At 44.8% G+C, this 13,429-nt stretch overlaps 1 protein-coding gene across 4 annotated transcripts in view; it reads right to left on the reverse strand.

Annotated features, from left to right (window-relative positions):
- The window catches only part of Adcy10 (adenylate cyclase 10), an 83,886-nt gene that overhangs the window by 44,147 nt on the left and 26,310 nt on the right, over nucleotides 1-13,429 (reverse strand). For 3 of the 4 annotated variants that reach the window (XM_048421340.3, XM_048421341.3, XM_048421339.3), the window contains exons 8-13: nucleotides 11,629-11,717; nucleotides 8,433-8,624; nucleotides 7,137-7,255; nucleotides 6,741-6,817; nucleotides 4,459-4,648; nucleotides 1,535-1,590 (exon numbers count right to left, since the gene is read on the reverse strand). In XM_048421340.3, coding sequence (XP_048277297.3) covers nucleotides 1,535-1,590; nucleotides 4,459-4,648; nucleotides 6,741-6,817; nucleotides 7,137-7,255; nucleotides 8,433-8,624; nucleotides 11,629-11,717 — 723 coding nt within the window. The remainder of the gene's footprint in view (nucleotides 1-1,534; nucleotides 1,591-4,458; nucleotides 4,649-6,740; nucleotides 6,818-7,136; nucleotides 7,256-8,432; nucleotides 8,625-11,628; nucleotides 11,718-13,429) is intronic. The other variant, XM_048421342.3, reaches the window with a different exon arrangement.

Here is a 13,429-nt window from a genome sequence, read left to right on the forward strand (position 1 = left end):
CTGAGGGTCCCTCTGCTCTTCTCCTTCCCTCCCTTCCCTGCCATCTGCAGGCCCTTCCTGGGGAGTCCATGGTGGCAGCAGCGGTGGTGGTGGTGGTGGTGGTGTGTGTGTGTGTGTGTGTGTGTGTTGTTTGTGGAGGGAGAGGTGCTGAGGTGTCTGGGGCAGGGGAAAAGCAGGGAAGGCAGACAGGTATCCTCAGTAAGGTAGGTGGTTAGACCATAAGCATGCAGGGCAGGGGGGAGTCAAGGTGAGGGAAAAAAAAGAAAAAAGGAGGCAAAAGGGCCAGAGGCAGAACAAAAGACAGACTCTTAGGAAGTCAAAGTAAAGGAGGGGAGCCAGAGGTGTTTCCTGGGGTGGAGAGTGCAGACACAGTGCCTACCCCTTCCCTCTTTTGCCCCCGCTGCTCCAGCTCTGGTCTTTTCTGCAACCTCTTCTCACAACAGCAGCCTTGGCCCTGTCATTGTGTCCCTGTATGTCTTGTACGTTCAACCCTCTACTTCCTCTTTTTGCATGGGCACTATTACAGTCATTATTTTTAAAGTATGATTCCATGAGCATAAATTGTGGATGTGCAAGAGACAAGGCCTTTGTATGTTGCCCAGGGTGGCCCTAAACTCCTGGGCTCAAGAGATCCTCCTACCTCAGCATCCTGAAGAGCAGGGGAGTCCATTGTGCTGGATTTATTTGTTTGGTTTTTTTTTTAAAGATCTCACTTTGTAGACCCCTCGCTGACCTGGAATTCCTGTATAAACAGGCTCACCACAGACTCACTTGTCTCTGCCTCTTGAGTACTGGAGTGAAAGTGGCAAACCACCCTGCCCAGCTTTATGTATGTTTTTAAATAAGCATAAATGACCTGGAATGTTAGAGCCCTGGGATCGGGAGAGGTGAGGGAGGAAGCAGGAAGGCGCATGCGAAGATTCCTAACACATTGCTATTTTCCTTTGTCTTTTGTATATGTGCTCATATACACATATACACATGTGCACTGCACAGTTGTACAGACAAGGGGCACATGTGCTCATGGACAGAGAGGCCAGAGGTTGACAACAGGTATCATTTATATTATCACCTTCTAACTTATCTTCAAGACAGGATACCTCTTACTGAACCCAGGACTCACCCACTGGCTAGACTCCACAGCCAGTGAGCACCGGGATCCACCTGTCTCCGCTTCACTAGCTCTAGGGTTACGGAAATGTGCAACCATGCCCAACTTTGTATGTGGGTTCTGGGGATTTGAACTCAGGTCCTCATGTTTACATGGCAGATACTTTAAACACTGTGCCATTTCCCGGCTTTATTTTTGTATTTCTTGACCTAGGTTATGAGTATATCTTCATTCTGTCATAATTCATTAGGATGTGCTCTTTCCATTAGTACCCTTTTCCTATATGTCTTGTTAGAGGTTCAATAAAGAAGTTTGAAGAACTGAGAGCTTGTGCAACATGCGTGAGACTCTGAATTAGTCTCTAGTTGCCTCCCATTTCCCCCCCAAAACAAAGAAAGTTTCAAATCACGGTTCACTACCTACCCATCAAAGGGTAACCCTCATATCTGTTGCAGATGAGATATGCCATACCAAACATGCTAAAGAAAAAAAAAGAGAAAGAGAGAGAAAAGATGTTAGATTCAAAACAGAAACACTTAGAGCAAAAGTGACTAGTCTTAAACCTTTTTGTGGGTCTCTAACAAGTCTCCCTGGTTGCAAATACCAAAGGGAGAGAAGAGAAAGTCTACTTGTAACAGAGTCTAAGCAATGTCTGTACCAGCTGTTACCATAGTGCCTGGCTCTCTATCCAGCAAATGACTCTTGCATCTGCATTGGTAGACAGGAACCCTTCGGTGGGGGGTAATGGAGCCCAACCATCTTGGATGTGCTTGGATCTCACTTCCTGGAGACATTCTATGAACTGCTCAATAATAGCTCGACTTTGCTGAGCACATACTATGTGTCTAACACAGCTGTAAGTGCTTCCACACTTTGTCTTTGCTTTTACGAGTATCTTTAGTTCTGACAAAAACCAGCATGTATTATTAGTAAGTATATGACTCCTGTGTTGTGGCTATAACCCAGTGCGAGAACATTCGCCCAGCACACATGACATCTCAGGTTCAATTTCCAGTACTACCAAAAATAATAATAATAAAAAAACACAAAAACAAACAAAAAAACCAAAACCAAAACAACAACAACAACAACAAAAACCCGGAGGGGGAAAGTACTACTCTAATGTCCATTTTACAAATGAGTAAACTAAAAAGAACTTAACTTGCCCAGCATCCCGTAGCTCATGGTGACAGTGTCTAAACACAGGCCAGGGTTTATGTGCATTTTCATGTGGCTTTTACTTTGACCCATCCCTTCTCTGTTCTGTCATGCTACTTTGTCTTACTCTCTGGTGGTGTCATATTACTCTGTCATATGCACTATCAAACTCCCCTGTGCAATATGCAGCTAACTTCATTAAGTAAAAATTTCAGGTCAGGAACCAAGCCCTCTTGGTAGCTGTATCTGTCTCTACACTCTTTCTCCTGGAGAGATGGTACAGAAAACTCATGGAGAGTGCAGGATTTGGGGCTTGCATGGAAGTTGTCTGTATGTAGTGACCCACTTCCCTACCCTACCTGTACCTGCACCCTTTGTGGTCTAGCTGGGCACTGCCTTACTGCTCTGGCTTTACCTTGGGAGTGCTCTGACCAATCAGATGCCAGCAAACATGAGCGAGAGAAAGAGGCTTGTGCATGAGCCAGCTGTCTCTTGTTCTTCACAGGTGACTGTGACAACCTGCCTGGCGGAGGATGACCCATGGAACCAAATTGTTCCAGGTCTGTAAGCCCAAGTGCCCTAGTGGTCTCAGCTGATGTCATCTTGGATCATTCAAAACCCTGCTGAACCGGGGCCTGGGAAAGGGCAGCATGAGAGCAGCCCGACTGTGACAATACCAACTGTGGCCCACGTTCTCCCGGGGGGAAAAAACAACCTGTTAATTGTGGTGGGGATATAAACTCAGCCTAGTGAGCAAGGCCAGTGACTTGAGGCCCTGTACTAAAAAAAGAAAAAAGAAAAAAAAAAGTTTGCTGTTTTGTCCCACTAAGGTTTATGGTTGCCTGTGAATCTGGGTGACTGCAGCAATTTGAATCTTGGCTCCCTGGCTTTAGAGAGAGATGACCATTGGTGAGTCATTTAATAGCATTTTAATTATGAAACTGAGACAACTATTCCTACATCACACGGTCAAACATGCGAATAAACAGTATTTTTGAGGTAGAATGCATATTTAATAAGTGCTCACTAAAGGTTATCATTATCCACTCTCTTCGTCCAGCACCCTCGTGTGGTGACCTGTGTGTGCTCACACAGAGTGCTGCACCCCAGAAATACAAAGCGAATAGGAAGAGCTTTCTGAAGGAACTGCAGCCTTGGTTGACCGATTCTTTAAGACTTAAATTCTAATTTGTTCCTGGAGCAACAGTTTCCATTCTCCATGTTGTTCGTTCATGCACCGTTCATTTATTCATCACTGTTTATGGCCTACTGTGTGCCTAACACAGGGGATAGAAGGGCGGACAAAAGATACTCAGTATCCAACCTTGCTGGGCTCAAAGTGCAGTGGGGGAAATGTGTGGCATGTCAGTAGTTGTGACATAGGAACTAGGGGTGCGATTTAGAGGTAGAGCAAGTGCTTAGCCTATAGGAGGCCCTGGGATTCATCTCTAGAACCAATAAATGAAGAGACGGTGAGGTAGTGTGAAGACAGTCTACTAGAGGCATGTGCTGTTGACTTACACAGGGGTCAAAAGGGCTCCTTTGTCTAGTAGGGGATGGAGAATTCCAGAGCCACCCTCGCAGAGAGAAACATTCCTGAGCTTTATTATAAAGGTGGATTGGGCAGAGTGGCAATGATAACCAGCCATTAGACACTCCCAGTGAGGGTGTGCAGGAAGGGATGAAGTTGGAAAAGTTCCCTTGTATGTTACTGCCAGGAAATTGACAGTTAACATGAAGTGCTTAGCAGCTATTGAACAATTTTAAGTCCAAAGGGACATCTACACATCTAAGCTGGGCTTCAGGAAAGACCCATGAACAATATCTTAGCCTCTTTTATCCCTCTTGATGCTGGGCACACAGTTAACACATCAGTGGGTACTGAATGGTGACCAGGTCCATCTGGTATGTCCTGAAATCAAAGGACTCTGTTCTGTTTGCACAGCCGCTGAAGAATCATCCTCAAGCTCTTAGGCCCATGTGAAGATGGACCTCTTCCATCTTGCTATATCAGTAGGATGGAGAAAGATGAGGGTTGGCTACAGACTGGACCCAGGTGGACCCGGGTCTGGGAAGGCATAGATCTCAGCTTCATGAAATGGTCTTGAACCTCAAATGGCGGATCAACCCTTTGCTATCAAATCTCCCTTTTACTAGAAAATATAAAAACCGTCAGTGACCACACTCACACTTTCTCATTAAGGCCCAAACACTGATACACCGGTCCAGAGTCTGCAACACCTTTCATGACTTTCTTTGGAAGCTCTTTAAAAAAGTAGGCTGGTAGGTTGCTGCCATCATAGGTGACGGAGTCGCAGGTCACGATGCCTGGGTAATACATCATCATCCTGGCAGCAATATTGACCTTCTGACCAATGACTACAACAGGAAGGAGCAAGTTAAAGAAGAGGGAAAAAAAAAGCTGGTAAATGTCACATAACCTGAGGAAACTCCCCAAATGGATTTTTCCCCTTGTTTCTTCTGTCTGTCATGAATGGCACATGAATGTAGCCTTCAGTTGGCCAGTGCTGATTTCAAACAATCTTCAACAGTTAACTCAGCCAGTAGTAAAGTTTCCGTCTCGCCTGGGAGACCAAGAGGATCGTCTGTTTAGGGACCGAGGGCCCTTACATGGAGAGAGGTGTTTGTAAGGCAGACAGCCACAGGCCTGTTGAGTAAGATGTAGCTTATCTCCTATGATGAAGTAGACCAGCACTGTGTTGGTTAAGGCAGTGGTTTTCAACCTTCCTAAGACTGTGACCCTTTAATACAGTTCTTCATGACCCCAAATCATAAAATTATTTCATTGCTACTTAGCTGTAATTTTGCTACTGTTATGAATCATAATAATATGATAAATTATATAAATATATATAATAAAATCATGATGTAAATATCTGATATGAACTCTAGGGGTTGTGACCCACAGGTTGAGAACCACTAGGAATGGTTCAAAGTGGTGTATGTCTACTGAACGAAACATTGTTTGGTAATTCAGTGTGTGTGTTATTAATTTGTTTTAAACAGAGTCTCTCTGTGTAATCTGGCTGGTCTGGAACTCATTATGTAAACTCACAGAGATCTGCCTGCCTCTGCCTCCCTGTGCTGGGGTTAAAGGAGTATGCCACCACATCCAGCCATGGTTTTGTTTTGAGACATGGTATCACTCTGTTGCTGGCCTTAAGCCCCTAGTGGTCCATTTCTGCTGGGTAGGTCATAGTCCCACACCTTTCCAAAACAGTCTCTCCAGCTAAAGACCAAGTATTCAAGCGCACAAGCCAAGGGGGCATTTCACATCCAAACCACAATGTCTCCCTCAAGCTGTTTTTTTGGGTATTTTGTAATGGGGACCAAAAATACCTTTCTGACACACTATTCCCTGATACAGCTTAACTTTCTCTTTGAGTGATTTCTCCTCCTCCATTTATCTCAATGTCAGGAATGCTGAGACCTGCAGGCAATTGTCTTGGTATAGGGATCTAGTAGTAACCATTTCCTGAGAGACTAATGAACACACCACAGTTTGGCCAGTTCTGGCTTCATGTATTTCTTGCCCTCTGTTCCTAGTACACCCCCCCACACACACACGCCTGGATCTATCATCAACACCTTGAGAAAAGGATAAGATGCCAGCTCCCCTGTTCCTTCTGATGTGGCTACCAGGCATCCTGTCTTGTGTCATGACCCTTCACCTCGTTGATGATGAAATCATTGAGTAACCAGACCTGGCTAATAGGACATCTGGGGCCAGGCGTGCTGGAAATGGGGTTATAGATGGTTATGATCCACTATGTGGGTTCTGGGAGAAGACCCAGTTCCTCTGAAAGAACAAGTACTCATAGCTGCTGAACCAATCCTCTAACCCTGACTGAAGTCATATTTTCTTTAAAAAAGGTTTATTTATTAAATATACAGTGTTCTGCCTGTGTGTATATCCGCATGCCTGAAGAGGGCACCAAATGTCATTATAGATGGTTGTGAGCCACCATGTGGGTGCTAGGAATTGAACTCAGGACCTCTGGGAGAGCAGCCAGTGCTCTGAGACATCTCTCCCTCTCAACTTCATACTTCTTTTTTTTCTAGGACTTATTTATTTATTTATTATGTATACAGTGTTCTGCCTGCACGATAGAAGAGGACACCAGATCTCATTACAGATGGGCGTGGGTCACCATGTGGTTGCTGGGAATTAAATTCAGGACCCCTGGAAGAGCAGTTAGAGCTCTTAACCTCTGAGCATCTCTCCAGCCGACTTCATACTTATGCTCACCCATGGCACCGGAAACACACACGCTACAGGCCTGGCATTGTCAGTGGGCAAAGCGACATGGCTTTGCTCCACTTGGAAAGACTAAACCCTGAGGACTGAGCTCATTATCTCACCTCCCCCTGACTTTTTCCTTTTTTTTTAAAGTTCTCTCACAAAGCCTAATGTCATGTCGTATGCTGAGGGTAGGTTGGCTCTTCACACCTGTGTACTCGTGTCTCACAGTGTGTCCGACGATCCCACAGAAGACGATCCCACTGGCGACGCCGATGGAGACAGTACTGATGCCACAAGGAAAGTTGGGGGAGGGGGAGAGAGAACAATAATGAACATTTACAAAACAGATGATTAACATAGAAAATGTGGTGAGGGTGGGGAAATGCCTTAGGAAGGGGAGGGGAGGCAGTCTCAAACAAACAGCCACTTTTTTACACTCCGTTTAGGACCGTTATACACAGCTGAGAAATGCGAAGGAGAGAATGTCTGAGGCACTGACCAAGTTATTCGCTCTTTCTCTTCTTTCTGGCTCCCTGTGCCCCACCTTCTCTGTTTCATTAAAACAGCCCCGGAATACCAGATGGGATTGGGGGCGACACTCACCGGATCTTGTGGACTTGAGAACAGAAGTCAAATATATCCACGGCGCTTTCCAAGGCGTGAGTGATCTCGTCAGATGCCTTTTCCCCTGGGAAACCGAAGACGCAGAGGAAGGAGCACCCCTGTGAGGGAGAGTGGGCAACACGGCATCAGCGGGCCCCAGCTGATGGCCTCACCAGGAGGTGTCACAGCAATCTTCCCTTTCCAAATCAGGTTTCATCCCGGTTTCTGCCAAGAGCGTCCCATGCTTGATAAAGCGGGGAACTCCCAGGGTGCCAGCAGCAGTGTAGCTTCTGTCTCTGCTCCAGAGATCGTGGCTCCTGCTGAGTTATTGGTGGGCAGGGCCTTGAACTTTGGAATAGGACATCAAGTCTAAGAGGCACAACAGAGTAGTGGGAAAGGCACCAGGTTTGGGGACAGAACCTGTCAGGGTGACTTAGGACATGCCCATCTTTAGTCCCAGTCCTTGGAGGCAGAGGCAGAGAGGTCTCTATGAGTTCCAGAAAAGCCTGGCCTACCGAGGTCTGGGACAGCGCGGAACACAGTGAGGCTCTATCTTTTAAAAAGCCCATAAGGGTGTGTGTGTGCGTGCATGCGCTTGTCTGGGGCAATGACTCAGTCCTTGCCGAGGACCTGGGTTCAGTTCTCAGCACCCACATAGTAGCTCTTACTCGTCTGTGTCTCCAGTTCCAAGGGCTGTGGTGCTCTTTCTTCTTACCTTTCTGGGCACCATGCATGCGTGAGGTGTACAAACACTCATGCAAGAAAAATACCCATACACATAAAGTAAAAATTAACTTAAAAATGTTTTAAAAAGATGGCTCAGTGAGTCAAGGCAACATGGAGGAAGAAGAGTAACACCTGGAAATTGTTCTCTGACCGCCACATGCAAACCTTAGCTCACATGTGTTCATGTATACATATGCCCGTATAAAATAAAATGTGATTCGAAAATCTTGTAAAAAGAGTATCGAGGTGTTGTGGCACACACTTTTTATCCCGGCACTCAGGAGACAGAGGCAGGCAGATGTCTGAGTTCAAGGCCAGTCTGGTCTACATAGTGAGTTCCAGAGCCCCGCGGAGTTGCATGGTGAGATTCTGTCTCAAAAACAACAATACAGGATAATCTCAAGGCTTAAAAGAGCCCTGGGCATGTTGGCCCTGTATTAGCTGTTATAAAGACTAGTATCCTAGGTTAAGTGTCCAATCATCTGTTTGCTCTACCTGGCCAATGTCCGTGGCCTTAAGTGCTTACCTCACACTTCTGGGTAGGTTTCCTATTCTGTAGTTTGTACTTACCTTATCAAACATGAAGACCTTATTGATCTGGCCTCGGAAGACCTTCAGGACAGAAGTGATGTGCACACAGGCGGCTTGGATGGCTGAGCCTATGACTTCTGCTTTGTCTTGCTCTTTAAACATCAGGTTCACAAACACTATTGTCACTGGGCGAAGCTCAGATAAATAGCCCCGCAGCTGCTTGTCATCGATCTGCAAAGCAGAGGGCAGCTGTCTGCGGTGTGTATCCTAGACATAGAGCCTTTCAGCAACACTCCAGCCCACACTCTGTGTTACCCCTGGGAAGCTGTCACACTGTGAGGTATCCACAGCCAGCCCATGGGAAAATGAGAAGATGGCCAGGACCATTATCCAGATCTCTTCCACTGATTCCAGCAAACGTGCACACACAAACACACCACTCATCAGTGAAGATTTACACAGCTGCTAATTTGGCCAGCAACAGTTCCATTGTCTAACAACCAAATCCCTCGGACCAGCAAATGACTTCACAGGAAGAACTATTGCCTTTTGATCTTTGATTTTTCCAGTTAGGTGGAAGAATATTATTCTATGTCATTTAACCTTGTACTTGGATCTCCTGGTGCCTTCTGGAATATTTTAAGATTCTGTCCTACTATTTTCAGATAGAAATGCAAACCCCAGCATTAGTGCTTCTGCAAACCCCAGCATTAGTGCTTCCATTTTCTAGACTAGATGGCAGAGGCATGGAGAAGTAACGCAGCTTTCCGGGGTTATGTAGGTAGACAGTAGCAAATTAAAACCCAACTTTGGATTCTAACATTCACGTAGCTCGAGCTTCTCTGTGGTGGTATAGTTTGTTTTATTGCTTTCCTTAGACTTCCTCTTCTCTACATTCCCACCCTGTGAGAGAACACAGAGAAGAATTCCCAAATCATCCCTGCCAGTCATCTGCCTTAAATTTTGTTAAATTAAGTGCTTTGCAAAGCAATGGGCATAGGAAGAGTCGCTGTACTTTCTGTCCAAATAGCACAAAGGTTTCAGATTCTCCACCGACAACGTAAACCACGTCTTACAGAAGCAGAAATTGCTACAGGGGATTAAGTCGCCATACTTTCTGACTGCCTTTTCTAGCCTCAGGATCGGGTTTACTTAATTGTATTCTTTCCATGAAAGATAATATGATTTCTAACAAACCAGTCTATTGATTTTTTTCAAATACATTTGCAAGTAGTTTTTAATAAAAATAACTGTTTGTGAAGGATTAGGAGGTATGGCCTTGTTGGAGAAGGTGTGCACTGGGAGTGGGTTCTAGCCATCTACTGCCAGCTACCTCCTCTCTGCCATCATCGATCTAACCCCTTGGTCATGGTGTTTATTGCAGCAATAGAACAGGTCATGGTGTTTCATCACAGAAATAGAAAAGGAACTATCTTACAGTTACTATTGCTATGAAGAAACACTACGACCATGGCAACTCTTATAAAAGAAAACGATTCATTGTAGTGGCAGCTTACCATGTCAGAAGTTTAGTTCATTATCATCATGGCTAGGAGCATGGCTGCTGGGAGTATGGTGGCATGAAGGCAGACATGGCACTGGAGAGGTAGCCGAGAGTTTTGCATCTTGTACAGGAAGTGGTCTATCTCACTGGGCATGGCTTGAGCATATATGAGACCTCAAAACCAGCTTCCACAGTAATACACTTCCTCCAACAAGACCACACCCACTCCAACAAGGCCCCACCTACTCCAAAAAGGCCACACCTCCTAATAGCTCCACACCCTTTGGTGGCCATTTTCTTTCAAAACACCACAATAATTAAGACACATACCCAACTCTGCACCAAACAGTGGAATAAGTTTTTTCTCCCTTTAAAAACCGATCAACTCAGACATATCCTAGTCAGCTGTACTCCAGTGGTGTCAGAGGTCAGGGTGGGGGTGCTGCTTGGCCCAGACTGAATCTGGCCGACACTGGTTTAAAATGCATGTACAATTCAGGCAAGCTGTGTCCTCTAAGTGAACCTTCAGGGAGAACCCATTATTTACCACCTTATTCCTATGCACAGATGGGCATGCATATGACTAAAATCAGAGGAGTTATGAGAAGAAATCTGCATGGTAATGGTGATATAACAACCTGTCAATCAAAATAGAGACCTACCCATATCACACCGCTTAGCCATCAAACTCCTCCTCCTCCTTTTGAACCCCATAAAAGGAAGCCCCAAGCAATAGCCCGAGCACTCTTTCACTTATGTGGCCTGTTCTTCCCATACAGCATGTTATGATCTACACTTTCACTTTACTCCGGAAAGTTTCCCTGCTGCATTGTAAATCTGTGTGTGCTTATGCCCATGGTTTGAGTACGATGCCAAGAACCTGGAGACACATGATCAGACCCGGACACCTGGTAACCCAAGTTTCTTTTTGCTGCCACGGTGTACTTATGAACAAAGCCTCCTTTATGCCTCCTTTAACTGTGTCCCTCTTCTCTCCTCCCCTCCTTCCCTTTCTCATGATGCTAGAGGTGGCACCCAGAGCCTTACACAGGCAAGGCAGATGCTCCACCACTGAACCACATACCTCCCCTAACTTTAATACTCTGACTTGGATACTAAATTCTGAAGTCATCTATACCTGAAGAATACGAAATGAAATTCCCAGAAGAGCCAGTTAAAGATTCTGCAAGGGTGATTAACAGATTGACTAGAACTTCATGGTTGTAGAGAGCTGGACTGCTTCTGATCCAGATCTGGTCTATCTTTAGATAGCACATAATAGCCCCTTAATAGCCGTCCATTGCCTATCTTGAGTAGCCTAAAATCTTTTCAGTTATCAAATGAAAACCTTAGAATATGTTAATTTAACAGATCACCTAGGCAACCTCAAACTAAGAACAATACCAGAAAACATGGGACCTATGACACTTTGCTGTCATCTGCCTACCTGATATTCACCAATATATTTGAAAATATCTTGATTTATGACTCTTCTGTGCTATGTCTGTGTTGTAACATTATTTGGGACAACCCAAATCTGTGTCCCAGAACCACTGTCACTTCTCTTTGAGGTAAGACCTCTGTGTTGAGCCAACAAAAATATATCTGTTCTTATTTAGGAACAGTTTTACTAGATTTTGTAAACTATGTTTAAACTAATAGTAAACTATTTCTGGCTGTTGAAGAGATTGCTGACACCTCAAAGCTGAACACATTGAACTATGAAAATACCTGCTTCAAAATGATCTCCATCACATATTTTTGTAGGGACAACTCGAGTTCAGGATCAGACTCCAGCATGCAGGCAAGCCTTAGGAAGTCTAAGAGGACAGAAGGAAAGGGCGGGCTCAGCAATGCTAGAGATAGTCTTCTTCTTCCCACTCCCTGGGGCAGGAGACCCTGGGACACAGATGGTCAAAATAAGCCAAGGTAAACTGGGTTGCTGTGGTGGTGGTGTATGCCTTCAACCCCAGCAGTGGGAAGGCAGAGGTAGGTGGCTCTCTGAGTTCTAGGCTAGTCTTGTCTACAGAGTGAGTTCTAAACCAGGACAGCCAGGTCTACATGGAGGAAATCCTGTCTTGAAATGTGCCCCCCCCCGCCACTCTACACACACACACACACACACACACACACACACACACACACACACACACACACGGTCAAGGAAAATCCACACAAGGGTTCTTACAGGTGGTGGACTTCTCTAAATTCGGTTGGATGTGGCTCAGTACCAGGACTGAACTAAAATGTTTTGTAACCTAGAATGATTCCTACTTGTGGATTTGGTCTTGAATTTTGCACTGCAGGTTTCTTAGGAGCTTCACTGTAGTCATGTGGGAACTTGGTGTGAAGGGTTTGAGAACTGAATAGAGAAGACTAGAAAGTTAAAGACAGCACTCTAATGTCCTCAACTTTTAAGGAAGGGGAAGGAAACCAAAGACAGCCTGGTCTACAAAGGGAGTTCCAGGATAGCCAGGACTGTTACACAGAGAAACCCTGTCTCAAAAAACAAATAATAACAATAACAACAAAAAGAAAGAGAGAGAGAGAGAGAGAGACAAAGAAAGAAAGAAAGAAAGAAAGAAAGAAAGAAAGAAAGAAAGAAAGAAAGAAAGAAAAGAAAGAAAACAAAGCTGAACTAAACAATAACAAAAGCTATACTGGTGTGGCAGCATGCCGCTCCCTTTCTCCAGAACTGCAATTCCAAGCACCCAGCCATCTTCCTGCCATAACCATCAATTCTCACTTACCATTTTCCAAACACCAGTAAGACAAAATACAAAGCATCTTTGACTCCTCCTTACCCTCAAACTTCCCCAAGTGTCTACATATCTATTTGTGTTATATGTTTATCGGCTCTTGCATCCCTTCATTCATAATTCACTAAACTGTGTCTGGCATATGCATTGGAATGTGTTGGTAATTGAAGGTGGAGGCAAAAGCATCAGTGGTTCAAGGTCATTCTTTGGTACCTAGAGGGTATGAGGCCAGACTGGGCTACTCCAGACAGAAAACAAATCAATAATAAATATCAAGAGTATTTGGGTGTGGCTTGGAGTTCAGTGGTAAAGCACTTGCTTAGCGGTCATAACACCCTAGGTTTGATTCCTTTCCATGTCTGCATGGGGGAATTAACCCAAAGTTAGCCACATAGTCAAGGCAGGGGCTGAGAGTATAGCTTAGGGGTTAGGTAGAACACAAAGCACTGTAAAGAAACGAAATTAAAACTTCCAGATAGCAATAATATCCAAAGTCAGCCACCTATGGTCAACCACCTAAGATGAAGCCCATGAAAAGATCACCAGACTCCAGTCAATGGAGTAGCTAGTGGGTTTGACACATTCTCAGACACAGGGAAGAAGGAAGAAACTGGATGTCAGAGAAATAAGACAAGTTTAATTCAAGAAGCAGAGGCAGGAAGAATGAGTTCAAGGACAGTTTAGGGTACGTGATGAGATGCTGCCTTCCCCCAAAGTAAATTTAAAAATTAAAAATAAATTTAAAATGAAAGCTAGAAGAGTAGGTATCCCCC

The sequence above is a fragment of the Myodes glareolus genome, chromosome 5, assembly GCF_982192425.1.
Source record: "Myodes glareolus chromosome 5, mMyoGla1.1, whole genome shotgun sequence".
NCBI lineage: Eukaryota > Metazoa > Chordata > Mammalia > Rodentia > Cricetidae > Myodes > Myodes glareolus.